General features: G+C 39.9%; 1 protein-coding gene across 1 annotated transcript; it reads right to left on the reverse strand.

The window, feature by feature from the left end:
• Window positions 1–531: 531 nt before the first annotated feature.
• mfap3l (microfibril associated protein 3 like) lies at window positions 532–10,060 on the reverse strand. The gene is made up of 3 exons (XM_062444582.1): window positions 9,782–10,060; window positions 8,075–8,486; window positions 532–3,185 (listed from the first exon to the last, which is right to left on the reverse strand). Exons 2-3 carry the CDS (start codon window positions 8,394–8,396, stop codon window positions 2,191–2,193), a joined length of 1,317 nt encoding a protein of 438 aa, XP_062300566.1. The 5' UTR covers window positions 8,397–8,486; window positions 9,782–10,060; the 3' UTR covers window positions 532–2,190.
• Window positions 10,061–15,492: the final 5,432 nt, after the last annotated feature.

Raw genomic sequence — 15,492 nt, forward strand, 5'->3', positions numbered from 1 at the left:
ACAAAAGTAGACCAGGTACAAAACTTATCAAATTTTATGGTTGAAAATTGTTTATTTATGCTTAATAATGTTTGTAGTTTGACACAAATTTTAGCAATAGCAACAAGCTACAACACTGCTAATCAGGAAGTACTCATTTGAGGACATTGGGACTTTATCGTTGGTGTAAATGTAAGAGATAAATGTTTGTTTTGTACTGGTGAATTAATTGTTATACATTAAAATAAACCTATTGTCCCCCATATGAGGACATTATCTTTTTTTTTTTAACTACTTCCTGCTCAAAGACGATGCTTAGTTGTTTTACTTATCAGGTTCCACTAATCACAAGTATATATATATATATATACACACACATATATAATATCTAGGAGAAATTAAAAATGCATACCAAATAAAAGCTCGGATCTCAGAAGGTTAAAAATGTCATCAGCTTATAAATCAGACAGGGATGAAAGGTTGAAAGAGTACTCCGTGTCTTCTTCGCGTGTCCACTTACAGCTCATCTATCATTCATGCGTCTGACAGCCGTCAACCTCAGATTATCTTTTATTTATTTATTTATTTATTTTTACATCGACTACTTTTGTTTGAGACACACTTCCACAAAAAAGTCCCACATACATTTTGCAGATTTTAAGCTCTGCATTGGTGTTTTTTTCTTCCTCCGATAACTTCGTCGTTCTCCTCCAGGAGGTCAGGAGATCACATTTCCTCCCTCACCGTTTGTGTCTCCTCAGGACAGACGGTCCTGTAACCATGGTGACCACCGCCACGACAGAAAGGAGTCTGGCTTACATTATTAATATTCCTCATGAGGACACTGGAGAGAGAAATAAGAGCCCGTTATCTGTGTATCTTGGCTTTTATACTTTCTTTGGCTACCCCACTTTTCATTTCAGAGGACAGATAGTGACCAAAATACATAAAACTTGATGTTAGATAGATTGAAAATTCCTTAAAATATTTATTAATACTAAGGAGATATTACAAGTGATTGCTGACAGAGATGTTTGTGGGTATAGCAGACATTTATAGCCAGTTAAATGTGTGAAATTGATTAAATGAATGATTTTTTTTTTTACACAGCACTTTCCATCTTAATTCCACTACAAAAGAAAAGATGCATCACAGGAGCACCAGAAAAAGCAGAGCAGCGTCCAGTTAATTTCCAACCGGACCGTCACCCAAGAAGCAAAAGAAAAAGAAAAACGTTGTCCCAGAGAAAGAAAGATATCAAACAATCTCCAAATGTCCACTTTACTTTCACATGCAGCAGAAATGCAACTATCACTGTGTATAAAGCCTCTGCGGGGAAAGCGAGACGATGCCGAGATCAAGTCAGGAATTAAATGAAATTTAAAGAATGAAAAAAAAAACAACAACCTATAACAGCACAACAGGAGGAAACAAAGCTAATCCTCAAGACAAACAGTTCTTTTTAAAAAGTGCTTTTAAAACTAGCTGAAAAAAAACCCTAAAATCACACCACTGTGGGTAATAATATAATACTACTCTTAAAAATATTCCTCAATGAATCTGATAAAAACTAAGAAGTGTGACATACATTGTACACACACACACACACACAGAGTGTCACCTGGCTGAATTTAAGTGTTTTTTTTTCTTTAAGTAGAAATACAGCAGCCGGTACAATCATGAAACTGTGATCGAGGAGTCAGGATCTTATTTTTCAAGAGACATCACACGGACAGTAACAGGATGTGAGTTTATTGAGCAGATGAAGGAAGCTCGGCCCTCGTGGTGTTGTTTTTTTGGAAAACAGCGTGAAGACTGAAGCTTGAGGCATATTGGAGTTAGAAGTCGTAAAAACACCTCTGAGCACGGTGAGAAATTAAAAACTCTTCTTATTCCTCCGCCTCTTCTTGTGAGTTGTGAAAAATCTCTCTCTCTGTTACAATTCTTTGCTTGTTACATTAGTATCGTATTGATTGATTGATTGATTACTCCTCCCGTTTACATTCAAGCATGAAGGAAAAAAACAAACGCTCAGCTGTCGACAAACTTTATGATTTTCTTCTCCATGTTTCAGTCGATAAAGATTTAAAGATTGTTCAGAAAAGATAAATAAAAATGTTGATTCTTTTTTTTTAATGACTTTTATTTTTTGTCTTCAAGTTGAAATGCATAGCAGGATAACCGTCGCCCCTCCTCGGTGTGTTGTTGTCATCACACATGGCTCTCGTAAATCACCTGACACGGAGCAACGTTATTCACCGCCACCGCCTCGAGAGAAGCCCGTTCGGCGCTCTGCTCCTCCTCTACCGCCTCTTCCTCTACCCCCTCCTCCGCTACCACCTCCTCCGCTACCACCGCCTCTTTCTCCTCCTCCACCTTGGGCTGCTCCTCGTGGTGAACAGGAGCCAGCGATGGAGAGGAGGGGGGAGGAGGGGAAGAGGGGGAGGCCTCAGACTGCGGTGGTGCCTCTATGGCGCAGTAACCTCCGATGGCGAGCGGTGGGTGGACCGACACCTGGATGGCGATGTGCTGCGGCTGCTCGTGAACAGAGGAGTTGTCCGAATCGGCGGCGGGGGAATCACTGCGCTCCCTCTCCCGCTCCCTCTCCTGCAGGATGGTGAAGACGTCCCCCGCCCCAATGGCGGGCACCCTGCCCATCAACTCGCTGTGTCCTTCCGGCGCCTGTCTGAGGAAGGTGTGCCTCATCTCCTCCACGCCGACCACCTCCAGGATCTCCTCCATGAAGGTGCGGCAGTTCATGATGAGTGGCGGCAGCGGGATGCTGCGAGCCAGCTCCTCAATGTACCGCGCGAACTCCATCGTCTTGAACTGCGTGACCTTGGCGAGCTCCAGCGTCTTGGCCGAGGTGATGATGGGGATCCGCTTGGCGATCTCGAAGGCCTTCTGCAGCTTCTCGGCGCCCTCGGTGCGGAAGAACTCATTGATGGCTTTCTCCGTCTTCTTCAGGTGGCTGCTCATCATGCAGAGGCGCGTGATGTTAAGCGCCATGATGATGGTGAAGGTCACCAGGCATACCACCATGTAGTACACACCCATGTCGCCCTTGGTGAAGACGACCCGCAGCGTCACCGTGCAGTTCGAGCTGCCGTGCACGTTGGACGCCATGCACGTGTACTTCCCGCGGTCCGCAAACTCAATGCTGGTGATGTTGAGGATGCCGTTGTCAAGCAGCCACCACTTCCCACCTGTAGAGAGATGCAGACAGGTTACCATGACGACAAGCTTGGCTCACCTGGACATTTGGTTACAACGTGTCTGATCATCAGACTGATCGCCACATTATATTTTAATTTTTAAATAAATGTTATTCCGTTTATTTGATGGAGACAATTCAAGTTGTGTCACTTCCACTGATGTTCTGCATTCAGAGCTAAGGGTAGTTTCCAACTCCAGTCCCTAGTTCTGCTTTTAAGTAACAGAAAGAACAAAAAGTTTCACGTTCTCGACCCGTCTTTATAACAGTAACCAGACTATTATTATCCTTTTATTACAGCTGCTAATGTTCATCTGTCCACTGAAACTGGCTCCACACAAACCATTAAATAAGCTGTTTGCCCAGTAAGTGAGTCACTCTGCAGTCGGTGTTTAAACTGAAAATCCACTTAATGCGTCTGTTTCTCTGGAAACTCCGATCTGCTGCTGATTTCTGCTGCTTTTCAAACAGGAACTTGCTGACTCAGCTCTGCTTACATTGTACTTTTTGCATTTTTTATGTTGTCTGACAACTCGAGAGAGCACAATGTTTTGGTGTGTGTGTATATGTATGTATATATATATATATATATATATATATACAAATCAGTATATTTATAAAAAACCAGCACCTTTAAGCCAAGAAGTTGTTTATTAATGTTCAGATACAGAAAGTCTGCAGTAATCTGTCATCTGTCGTTCTTTGGCTGTGTGAGCGGTGTACAGTATATCTGATATATGAGGACAACAGATGGTTTAAACGCGACTTTAATCTGGGTTTGTGAGTTGAGAGACTGTAGAGCAGCTGTGACCTTGTTATTTCTGCCGTGCCTTCAATATTTTAACAGGTGTCATGGCTGCGTCTCATCTGGAAATGAACACTCTGCTCTGTGCTTTGGAGTTGGTGCCTCGAATCAAAACAGGAGCAAACTATTTTACATGTCAGAGTGACGTGAGTTCAACAAGCAGGGAAACATGATTTAACCCAAAGTACATATAATTATATTCTCTCACCTCATGGCTAAAGCTCAGAGAGTCAGATTACATATTATTTCTGTTTTTTTGAGATCATAAAGCTTGCTGTCTTTTACAACTTGGATCCAACATTGAATGTATGTTTATTATTTATTTATTTATAAGACAAAATATAATCAAACAAGTTGATTTATTTGTTGGTATCTTGTGCTGCATCGACTGTTTCGCTTTACGACACACTAGATGTGATCAAATTGTTAAAACGTGGATGGAATTACAGATTTTAGTACCCTTATTTCCTTCTATACATTACATATGTTTTTTTTATTTTGCTATTGGTTTTATTTCCTATTACACCTCTTGTCTTTTACTGTCTGTATTGTCTGTTGTTTGTTGCTTTATTACTTTCATGCTTACATTGAGCTGCTGGTAACCTGAATTTCCCATTGGGATCAATAAAGTGACTATCTATCTATCTATCTATCTATCTATCTATCTATCTATCTATCTATCTATCTATCTATCTATCTATTGAAATTCCTGAGTCTCAATGAAAAGAAAACCTCTTGGTCCTTTAGCCTCCGACAGTCACCCTCCTGTCAAAAATCTTGGTGTGATTTTTGACTGACAAGACAAGTTTCTATCAGCTAAGACTTCTGAGTAAATTCCTCTAAATTAATTTGAGTGGGTCATTCATATGGTCATTACTTCATGTTTGGATTATTGTAATTCCCTCTATTTTGGTGTTGATCAGTAGTCTCTTCATTGCCTGCGGCTGGTTCGAAATGCAACAGGGCTTTAAGCTCTTAACAGTCTGTTTGTTTTAAATGTGCTTTATAAATAAACTTTGACTTGACTTGATTCTCATTTGTTTTTTGGAGGGTGGCTCATTACTGATATCATGGATAACGGCGACTAACCTTCGACCTAACAGCTCCTAGTGAAAACTGCTGACAGTGAGGCCCAAGCTTCGTCCTGAACTCAAGGACGCCTTTCAAGGTAGACTAACGAGCTTTGACTTTTAATTAATTCAGCTACAACTTTTCCACATCCTCCTCAACCCTCATGTATCCTGTATCCCCGCACCCCCCTCCTCTCCTTTTTTTTTCTCCACTGCTAACATGATCAACTTTCCTCTGGAAACCTCGGGGGAGATGAATGGAGAGTCAGGAAGGATTCAGGAAAGCAGAGTCCCATCCGCCCTATTTCTAATTTTACCCCCAGGTCATGTGATGCGATTGATGTGCTGCCCACTAATACTAGTAGAAGAAGTAAAATATGTCTGCAGAAGAGATTTAAGAGGACAGGTCGCTGTTTTTATCACTGCTGAGGTGAAAATGTAACGCTCACTAATTATCTTCTTCTGTGTGAGGGAGGGGGAGACACTCTGATTCTGCTGTGGGTCATAATAACCGGGCTGCCTCTCCTTCTCCTTCTTTTTCTTCTTTCATGACAGCAGGTTTCAACAAGTCAGGCTTCAGGACAGGCGTCAAAGCCACAAAAACATCTCTGCCGGCTCCGCATTCCTCCTGAGGTGAATTGCAAGAAACTCAAAACGCAGATAAAAAAAGAGAGAAAATTGGCCTGAGTAAAGAATCCAATCACCAAGAACGACTTTCCAAATGACTTCCTGAATCTAATTGACGAACGCTGCGTCATCACAGCGAGAAAATAATCACTGCTGCCAGGTAAAACGTGCAACAATTGAGACAGATTTCCCCTCAGGAACAAAAGGAACGTCTGGTTCTCATGTTTCACTTTGATTTGAAAACGTCTGCAGCCTAAAACTCACCTTCACCTGGTCTTCAGTTCGTGTCTCAGCTTTTCTCTCTTCCCTTTTCTTGCTTGTTAGGAGCATTTTTGGGTTGTTTTTTTCTGGGTTAAACTATTAATATCTAATCTCTGTTTTTTGTTTTCTTGACATAAAGCAGATCGCTGTAACCTCTCACTGCCGTCAAACATCACGTGTCCAGATTAAATCTCCCTCAGAGGTGCAGCAGATAGGGTTTTAGGGCCTAATTTAACATGAATTTATGAGCTCCCGTAACGTTAAATTCTGTCCTGTAGAGACTCAAAGAGCAAGGGGAGATAACTTCTGTTGCTCTTAATATATAAAACAAATATGTCGGTTTTATAAAAGAGGAAAAAATGTAGTTAAAATATTTGTTACACTTCTCTGTGAGCTTCTGTAAATAAAAGCTGAATGACATCTCTTGTAGGCTTCACAGAAGCTGACATTTCCATAATAAGTAGTAGTGTTACAGATTCTACCAAAAAACTGAAAATTGAAACCTGAAAACCTGAAACCCCCCCCCCCCCCCCAGATATTTACAGGTTCCTGTTTCAGTTCCTGTAACGCAAGCTAAACTAAATATATCAACCTTCATGTGGATTTTTCCCCGACTGTCACAACAATTTTTAAAAAAAATTTTTTTACTATTCCTTTGTTGTTCTTTATTCTTTTTTTTTTTCTTATTTCTGCTCTTCTATTTTACTGTCCACTTTGCTGCTGTAATAATGTAAATTTCCACACTGTGGGACTAATAGAGGAATATCTTATCTTAAAGTATATGTAATAAATAATAATAAAATACTCAGTGTGCAAAAGTTTAAAAAAAAGAAAAGAAAAAGCCTACAAGTTAAAAGGAAACTTGTTGAAGCATGTTTCAACCTGTATCTTATTTTCTCATCTGTTTGTGTCTAAGTGAATAATGGGGATAACGACTTGTTGTGGTAATCGGCTAAATATTCGGCTGTGACTTTGAAAATCTTTTAGATAACACTGAGCTACACTTACAGTACTCCCAACACAACAAACTCCTCCTGGCACTCCTCCCTCCAGCCCTGTCATGACTGAATATTTTAACTGATTTCAACAACAGCTCAACTCTAACGAGACTTCTTCTTGAGTGAGGCTTGCTTGGATACAATATGGCGGCGCACACAGTCGCAGCGGCTCACGGCTCTCTTGCAACATTAAACCGCCAGTTGTTTTTACACTATGTGCAATATTTCACTTACGTGCAATAGTACCTCAACAAGTGCAATAACTCACTGCCTCACCTTCACTGTTTTCTATTTTTTATTTATTATTTTTATTCATGACAGTTGACAATGACAATAAAGGCTATCTTATCTTATCTCATCTTATAACAGACTGGATCAGGCCCAATTTTAATAAGAATGTTTAATTTCTCTGTATGGTGCTTTTTTTAATGTTATCAGACACTTATAACTACAACCTGAGCTTTTCAGTGGCAAAGACACACTACTACTAGAACTAACAGGATGCTATTGCCCCATCTGATTACGCTGCATCCTGTTTTGTGGCAAATTTCAGAAACTGTTGTCTCCGGAAAACAGGGTCCAGGTTGAAAAATACTAAAGTTTCCTTCCTCCATGTTTATTCAAATTTGGGAAAACTACACCAAAACCAGGTAAAGTAGGTTTAATCGGATTATTCACAGTAATCAGATTATAGTGCAAGGTTTCTTAATGTGTGTGACTACTGTTTTAGCTACATGTTATTAATAAATGTGGTTAACCACTTCTGCTACACAGTTTCCTGCTTAAAGTCTTGTAGTGTGCATGTCGGTATACTCACTAACTTGCTCTGGTTAACCTTTACATAATGTTCAGGGTCAAATTTGACCTGTTTTTACATTTGAGAGCTGTAAAAACACCATATACACATTTATTTTAGCTGGACTTTTCCCAATGAGATCCACAGTACACAAAAATAGAAATAAAATGTATCTTCTGCTTGGTAAATGTTCCTTATTATTCAAACCTGACACACACTGTGTTCGCTGCTAATGAAATTATAATGATGTGACTGGCAGCGCTGCGGGAAAACAAACAAACAAACAGGAAACCAGGTTTAAAGTAACAGTACTGTATGTCTTACCACTCATTTCTGTGTCCAGATGGTCTCCATGGGAGTTGAACCATTTAATGCTGGGGAGCGGGTCTCCGGTGACATTGCAATCAATCAGTGCGCAGCTCCCCTCGCGGGCAATTATCTGGCTCACTTTTGTGAACACAACTGGGACAAATCCGCTGTCTGTCACAGTGCCGTTCTCCGTGCGGTTCCTATCCGTGTCCACTGATAAGGCCCTGGCGGTGTGAGAGGCGATAAGGGACACCAGGACCAGAAAAACACATCCACCGGTCCAATGCATTTTCTCTGACTTTCGGTGCATCACCCAAGGGAGAGGAAACTCTGTCATTCCTCCTGGGTCTCCATCCTGCAGACTGGCTATCTCTTGATAGAAGAGCAAGGCAATTTGGTATTCAGCTCTGCGGCTAGAAACATCTCACTAAAAGAAAAAATCAAGAAAGTGATTGGCATGTTTTAACCAGAGACAGTGCAGAACAGAATAAAATACTGATGCTCAGCAGCTGGAGCCAGCTGATAAGCATGTTTTTATAACTAGCCTTAAAATTAGAATAGCTAAAGTTTAGCAGTGCATTTTTTGGAATATATACAACATCAGAAAATAGCAAAAAATATGCCTCATACTTTCCAAAAGCCCACAGTGCAGTTGAAATTCACATTTAATTGGCAACCATATAAAACAGAAAAGTAGCCGATCTTCACATTTGAGAAGCTGGAACTACAAAATGCTGCAGATTATTTGACTAATCAATAGATATCTATTAAGTAAAACACCCAAAATCTTGAGGTTGCTTTAAGGTGTTTCCCTTTTTTTGTGTACAAATGTGTCTGCAAATCATCTTCATTTATTCATAAAACGATCAATATATCGGTATAAAATGAAAATAACAGGTTATGTTCATTTCCTCTGAGTTGTGCAGGGTTGTATTGGACTACCACCCGAAAACCTACCTTTTTACTAACATACAGATAACCGCATCGAGCCAAATCTAACAGTGTTTAAAGCTAAACAAATCACTCACATCATATGACAATAACACAGAGTTAGGTATGTGTAGCTAAAACTAACATTTAAGGGTAAAAATCGTGACGTCGTACCGGTTTTAGTATCTTTCTTCCAGCTCGTCGGCTGAAATGAAAACAAAGCTACAACATAACGGAGCTCTGCTTTGGGCTGCGGCTACTTTCTGGATCCTGTCGTTGCACAAAAAAACCTAAGCTGCCCTTTAAAAATAATGTAAATAATTTAAATAGTCTGCTGGGTGTATTAGTCACAGGAATTAATTTTAGTATAATTCGTTATTCTCAAAAGGTGCCGGATACATGATAAACATCATAAAACAAGGGCGTGGGACCCGACTATACACTGGATAATGGTTTTGGTTGTTTTTTCTAAAATTTCATCACGGGACCCGTCGTGAGCTAATCCACCGCAAACTCTTTACAAGCGCCCTTTTAACGGTTGCTCCTTCATTACCACACAATGACTTATCATTTAATGTGTAGTTATTGTTAATTACGCGATAATACGGTAGGTAATAGTCGTTTATTTAGCGGAAAAAACAACCATTTTAAACCGAGAGAATGCAGTGACGTTACCTCCTCGACATACGGCCGTTAGCTGCTAACCGTTGCCTAAAATATCGCAGTTTCCATGGTAATTAAAACCCCGCAGTTTCCATGGTGATTAAAAACCCGTTCTCTGTCCGTACTCACATCATCGTCTGTCGGATGTTCAATGGAGAAACACCAGGGTTGATTTCTTTTTTTTAGCTATTCCTCCGCCGCTTCCATCCCTCCTCCTACCGGTGGTCTCTAGTTAATGTTATATATCCAACAACTTGTTTCTCTTCTGCAGTGCCTCTCTACGTCATGTAGGACGACACAAAACCACACAAAATAGCTAAAACAGCTATTTAGGAGATTAAAACCATTCTAAAATAGTTTCAATGGTGAGTGTTCATCGTCTACTAGGCTACTGGTTTCCTAACTGGGATCTTCAGTGCACCTTAAGAGCAAATAAATTAAAATTTACTTCAAAGTAAATATTAACATAGACATTGGCTTCCCAGTTACACAATTTGTTACCTTGCCCGAAGTTTAAAAGGGCATTAATTCATTTTTTGCCCTCTTGGGGGCAGCAGAACAAGTACGCTCAACCAACATTCACAAATTATCATCTTATATAATTGTTATCAGACTAATGCAAATTTACATAAAGTAGGACTAGATATGAAGCGACATTTTCATTTATTTTGAGTCACACTTCTGGCTATAGCTGAGAAATTTAAGTTCAAATGTTCACTCTTGTTTAAGCTCTGTTTTTGGGCTCCACCATACCCTAAGGAACAGCGCCAGGCTTTAAAGCTTATCTTACATAGTGGCCAAACTGTGTAATTACAACATCACATGATACTATTGTGTAGTTATTGTTAATTACGCAATAATATGGTTGATAATAGTCGTTTTTTAGCAGCCACAGAGGGCAAAAAAACAACCAGTTTACAATCAGATTACTTGTAATCCGATCACCCTTCCAAATGTAATCTGATTACTTGTAATCTGATTACTCTCCCAAAAGTTATCTGATTACTCTCCCAAATGTAAAGCTGTTATTTTGACTTGCCTGGCTGAGTTGATATATTGCTTTGGTTGATTTTGATAACTATCCTGAACCACCATCTGTTTCTGCACCCTCTTATCATTATCATCATCATCATCATCATCATCGCCATGTACTTTTAACACCTTCAACGCTGTGAAAAATACCCAACAGACCAGGGTCACCATGTGCCTCTGGAATGAGTTGATTTATTTACCCGAAACAGTACTGATAACAGAGCTCCTCTGTGTGCTATGTTTGTGTGTGGTGGTGTCTGCCAGATAGCGTCTTGTAAATGTCAGTTGAATTACTTGAATAAACAATACAAATACTAACTGCCATAAATTGGTTGTTGCCAGTAGTTGACGGTGCATCACGTCCACCTTGCTAAAGTACTCTAGTCTAATACAACAGTCCTGCAGTAAATTCTCACTTCATGAAGGTTATAATGTTCAGTTTTTGTTGAAACAGAGAGGCATTAAATCAACTGTATAGTCATTTTGGAGGCTGTTTGGATTTGTGTTGTTCTCCTCACTAAAATTGCGCTCGGGTTCAAATTGGAAAGGCTGAACAGAAGACATGTTTATCTTGCTGTGAGGGAAACTAACTGGGACCAAAGACTGCTTTGACCATTTGACATCACTACCCAGAATGCATTGCGACAATGGCGACCTACAAGTGAAAGGATTTTTTTCCAATTTTATGAAAAATTAAGAGACCGCAAGTGTTGTCATATCACATTTGTATAGTTGATGACAACATTAGTTGTTATCAGGCTGATGCTAATTTACAACAAGTAGGTCTACATATGAAGTGACATTATCATTTTTTTGGAGCCATGCTTCTGGCTATACCTCAGAAATTTAAGTTATAATGGTGAGTTTTAATCGTCTTATAATAGGTTAATATCCATATAGATTATCGCTGGTTTCAAAATCAGACATCTTAAGAGCAAATTAATTAAATGTTCCTTCTAAATAAATACATTAACATAGGCAGTTAAGTGACAGTATTGTTATCCCAGTTATATAATTTGTAACCTCACCAAAAGTTTAAAGGGGCATTCATTCATTTTATTTTGGCCTCTAGGGGGCAGCAGAACAAGTACGCCCAACCAACATAGACATATTATCATCTTATAAAGTTGTTAAGTTAAATTTGTTAGCAGACTAATGCAAATTTACATTGAATAGGCCTAGATATGAAGTGACATTAGCATTTATTTGGAGTCGAGCTTATGGTAATAAGAAATTAGAGAAATGTAAGTTCAGTGTTTCTCATTTTAGCTCTGTTTTTGGGCCCCACAATGCCCACAGAAACAGTACTTTGAAGCTAATCTTACATAGAGGCCAAACCATGTAATTACAACATCACATGATGCTATTGGGCCCACTTTTTCCCATAGACATAGAGTGAAATAGATGACTTTCACAATTTGATCCATTTGGCCCAATCATGTTTTGAAAGTCTAGAAGAGTAACATGATTAAAGGTTTTATCCCCATTCAAGTTAGCTGTGTCTTGGCTGGCAAAAGTCTTTCCTAAGCATGTTCCAGGGCTGCAGTGGGCCCATAGTGTGCACAGTAAGTTTCAGGAAGTGGCATTTTTGGCTTCATGCACCACTGAGCAACTTTCATAGGAATGAATGGGGCTCTGCCACCAATGCTGTATCCAATTCTCCTACTTTATCCATGGTGTCCACCAGCCCCTAAGGGAAATATGTGGCTCTTAAGCTTCGAAAGGCTCCACCACATTCCTCTAACTTTCCCTATCTGTTGTTTTGGTGCTGGACAGGAACCTTTCCTGCAAAAACAACTTGCTGCAACTGAAAATCTCAAACTGAAAACCTATGGTATATGTTAAACCAACACGTTTGATGTTTGTCTCCACCACCATCACCAAAACAACATATGAGGTAGTATCTTATAATGATGTTCAGTCCTGCAATAGAGTTTAAAAACTTGGAGAGCACCTTAGTTTAAGTTGATTTTCCTTCACTTTTAAATCCATTTGTATTTATGATTAATTTTCCTACAGGATGGCCCTTCATGAGGAGAGAGCTGCAGGGGAGTCTTGGCAGCTTCCCAGTTCACCATCAAGCACCAGACAAACTGATGGGCTTGAAAATCTCAATCACGTAAAGGTAAAGTGCATTTCATTTTGTGTGCAGTTAGTGGACCCTTTTAGTGCACGACTGCATTAAGACATGGTTATTACGGCATATAGCAACAAGTAAATGGACTGTAGTCAAAACCTTTTCCCATCTGCACTTATCATCAATTAAAGCTGAAAGGTTGGACTATGAAAAGACACTCAAGCCTAGTGTAGTGTTGTGGATTGCAGACAAAACAAAAAAAGGACCAGAGAAGGGACATAAAAGGCAGGAAGAAACAGCAAACGTCCCTTTGTAACAATTAGGAAATGTGCATTACAAAAGGAACAACTCCTGGAAGAAAATAAAGGCAAACAAAAGCACCTCTAAATATAAGTCATGGTTATCTTGGCTGTACAGGCTGTCTGTGTACCAGAGTTGATAACTGACTGACCTTGAAGCCACAGTAAAAGTCTGCCATCGACACTCTGTGCCGAGGTCTCAGCAAACAGTCAATAACTGAGTCAATAATGCTCCATCTATGTATAGAAACTGTGGATGTTTAAAGGACTGTGTGTGTGTGTGTGTGTGTGTGTGTATGTGTGTGTGTGTGTGTGTGTGTGTGTGTGTGTGGTTCTGTCTTGGTTTGTGTTTAATCTCAATTTTAGTAATAAAAGTACAATGTCTTGTGTAAAATGTTCCTAAAAGGGAAAGTACAGTTTAGAGGCACAGACACTTATATCTCAACTAGCGGAGGAGTTTAAGTATCTCAGGGTCTTATTCACAAGTGAGGGTAAGTGAGATTGACAGGCGGATCAGTGCAACATCAGCAGTGATGCGGGTGTTTCACCGCACCGACTCGTCAAGAAAGAACTGAGGCTGAAGGGGAAGCTCTCAATTTACCAATCAGAATACATTCCAACCCTCACCTGTGGTCACGGTTACGAGCTTTGGGTAGTGACCGAAAGAATGAGATCGTGGATACAAGCAACCAAAATGAGTTTCCTGCGAGGAGTGTCTGGGCTCAGCCTTAGAGACCGGGTCAGGAGTTCAGACATCCTGGGGAGGTTAGGAGTAAAGTCGCTACTCCTCTGCATCGAAAAGGAGCCAGCTGAGGTTGTTCGGGCAACTGGTCAGGATGTCTCCTGGACACCTCCCTTTAGAGGTGTTCCAAGCCACCTGAATGGGAGGAGACCCCGGTGAAAGATTTGACCTGTTGCCCCACCAACAGGTCAACTCTCTCACTAATCCTGTGAATTAAGTCAACATGTACTCAATGAATTGGCAACAAATTTGGTACAATCATGGTCATCAGAGGAAGAAGCCTACTTACTGTTGATCCCCTGACTTTCTTCTAGCGCCACCATGCGGGTTGTCTCTTGTAATTGTGATAGAAATATCTCGAGCTCTACTACATAGATTACCATGAAATTTGGTACACATATTCATGTCCCCTCTCGGGATGAACCGTAATAACTTTGGTGATACTTTGACTTTTAATGTAGCACCATCACCAGGTCATAATTTTAATTTGTCCAATACTTTGGTTTATGAACAAATACTTTTGACACTAGCAACATTCCCATTTGAACATTTAGCTCAAATTACCACTAAGAGTAAATACAGCCTCAGAGCCAATAGCATTTGCTTTGGTCTTGTTCTAATATTACATATAAACATATGCTTAGAATATATAATGCATTGGTCTAGTTTTAACTGCTCCAATAGTCACTGTAGACTGAGATAGTACTTATTCCTTCATGAATCCATAATTGAACACCCTTTGAGGGGGCCTTCTTTAACATAAGTGCTTTTCCTTTTCAAGCTAGAGTACCCCTTTTCACCTCAACATGCTCAAGTAAATTTCACTGTTAATAGTTTACATTGAGTTTTAAATTCATTGGTCAGGATTCTTACTTTAGTATTTGAACATTGTAGTGTTGAAGCCTTAAAAAGAGGGAATTAATACATTATCCTCTACTGCAGTAAGAGGCGGGTCAGAAAGTGTTGCAAAAGCCAGATTTCTAAGCTGCTCCTGTGGCCCTGTTATCCTTTACGGATGAGTGTTTCAGCTGTACACACACACACAAACACTTCTGAGAGCTCACGGTTGACAAAGTGCTACACATTAACACAGCAAGGAGAAAGTCTGTACAAAGGAAAAGAAAACACTGTGTCATGTGATATGTTTTGGAAAAGATGAAGAGCTGGTGCTGGCTTGTTCCATGACCCTTGGTGGAAAAAAAATGCTTCTTTAATTGAACTTGTGATATTTTTTAGGTCATCAGGGAACAATGATAGCCTCATACCCATTTTTCAGGTAAGGCTCTGCCCCTGGCTAATTTTAGTAAGTTTCAAGACAATCTGCCACCCTTGGTCATTTTGCCCATTGTTTTTGGTAACCTGCGAGCTTGATTTTGCTTGTTTTTAGGCTGTAAAAAAGATCCAAAATCATTTTCTGTGCCTTGGTTGCCTTGGTTCTTGAGAGCTTGAAGTTTTGCAACAAGATTGAAGTTTTGGAAAACCTCCCCTCAGAACCAACGGAGCACTTCAGCATAATACAGCAGATTAAACCTGGACCTCAAGGAGTCGTTCAGATGGTGAAGATAATCCTGTAAAAACACGACTCATTTCATGGCACAAATGTATTCAAAAACCAAAGTGATTTCTGAGTTTTGCTTGACTGGTTTATTTTGTTCCATTTGTGGTGTTTAATTTACCAAAAAAAATGCTG

The sequence above is a fragment of the Scomber scombrus genome, chromosome 23, assembly GCF_963691925.1.
Source record: "Scomber scombrus chromosome 23, fScoSco1.1, whole genome shotgun sequence".
Lineage (NCBI taxonomy): Eukaryota > Metazoa > Chordata > Actinopteri > Scombriformes > Scombridae > Scomber > Scomber scombrus.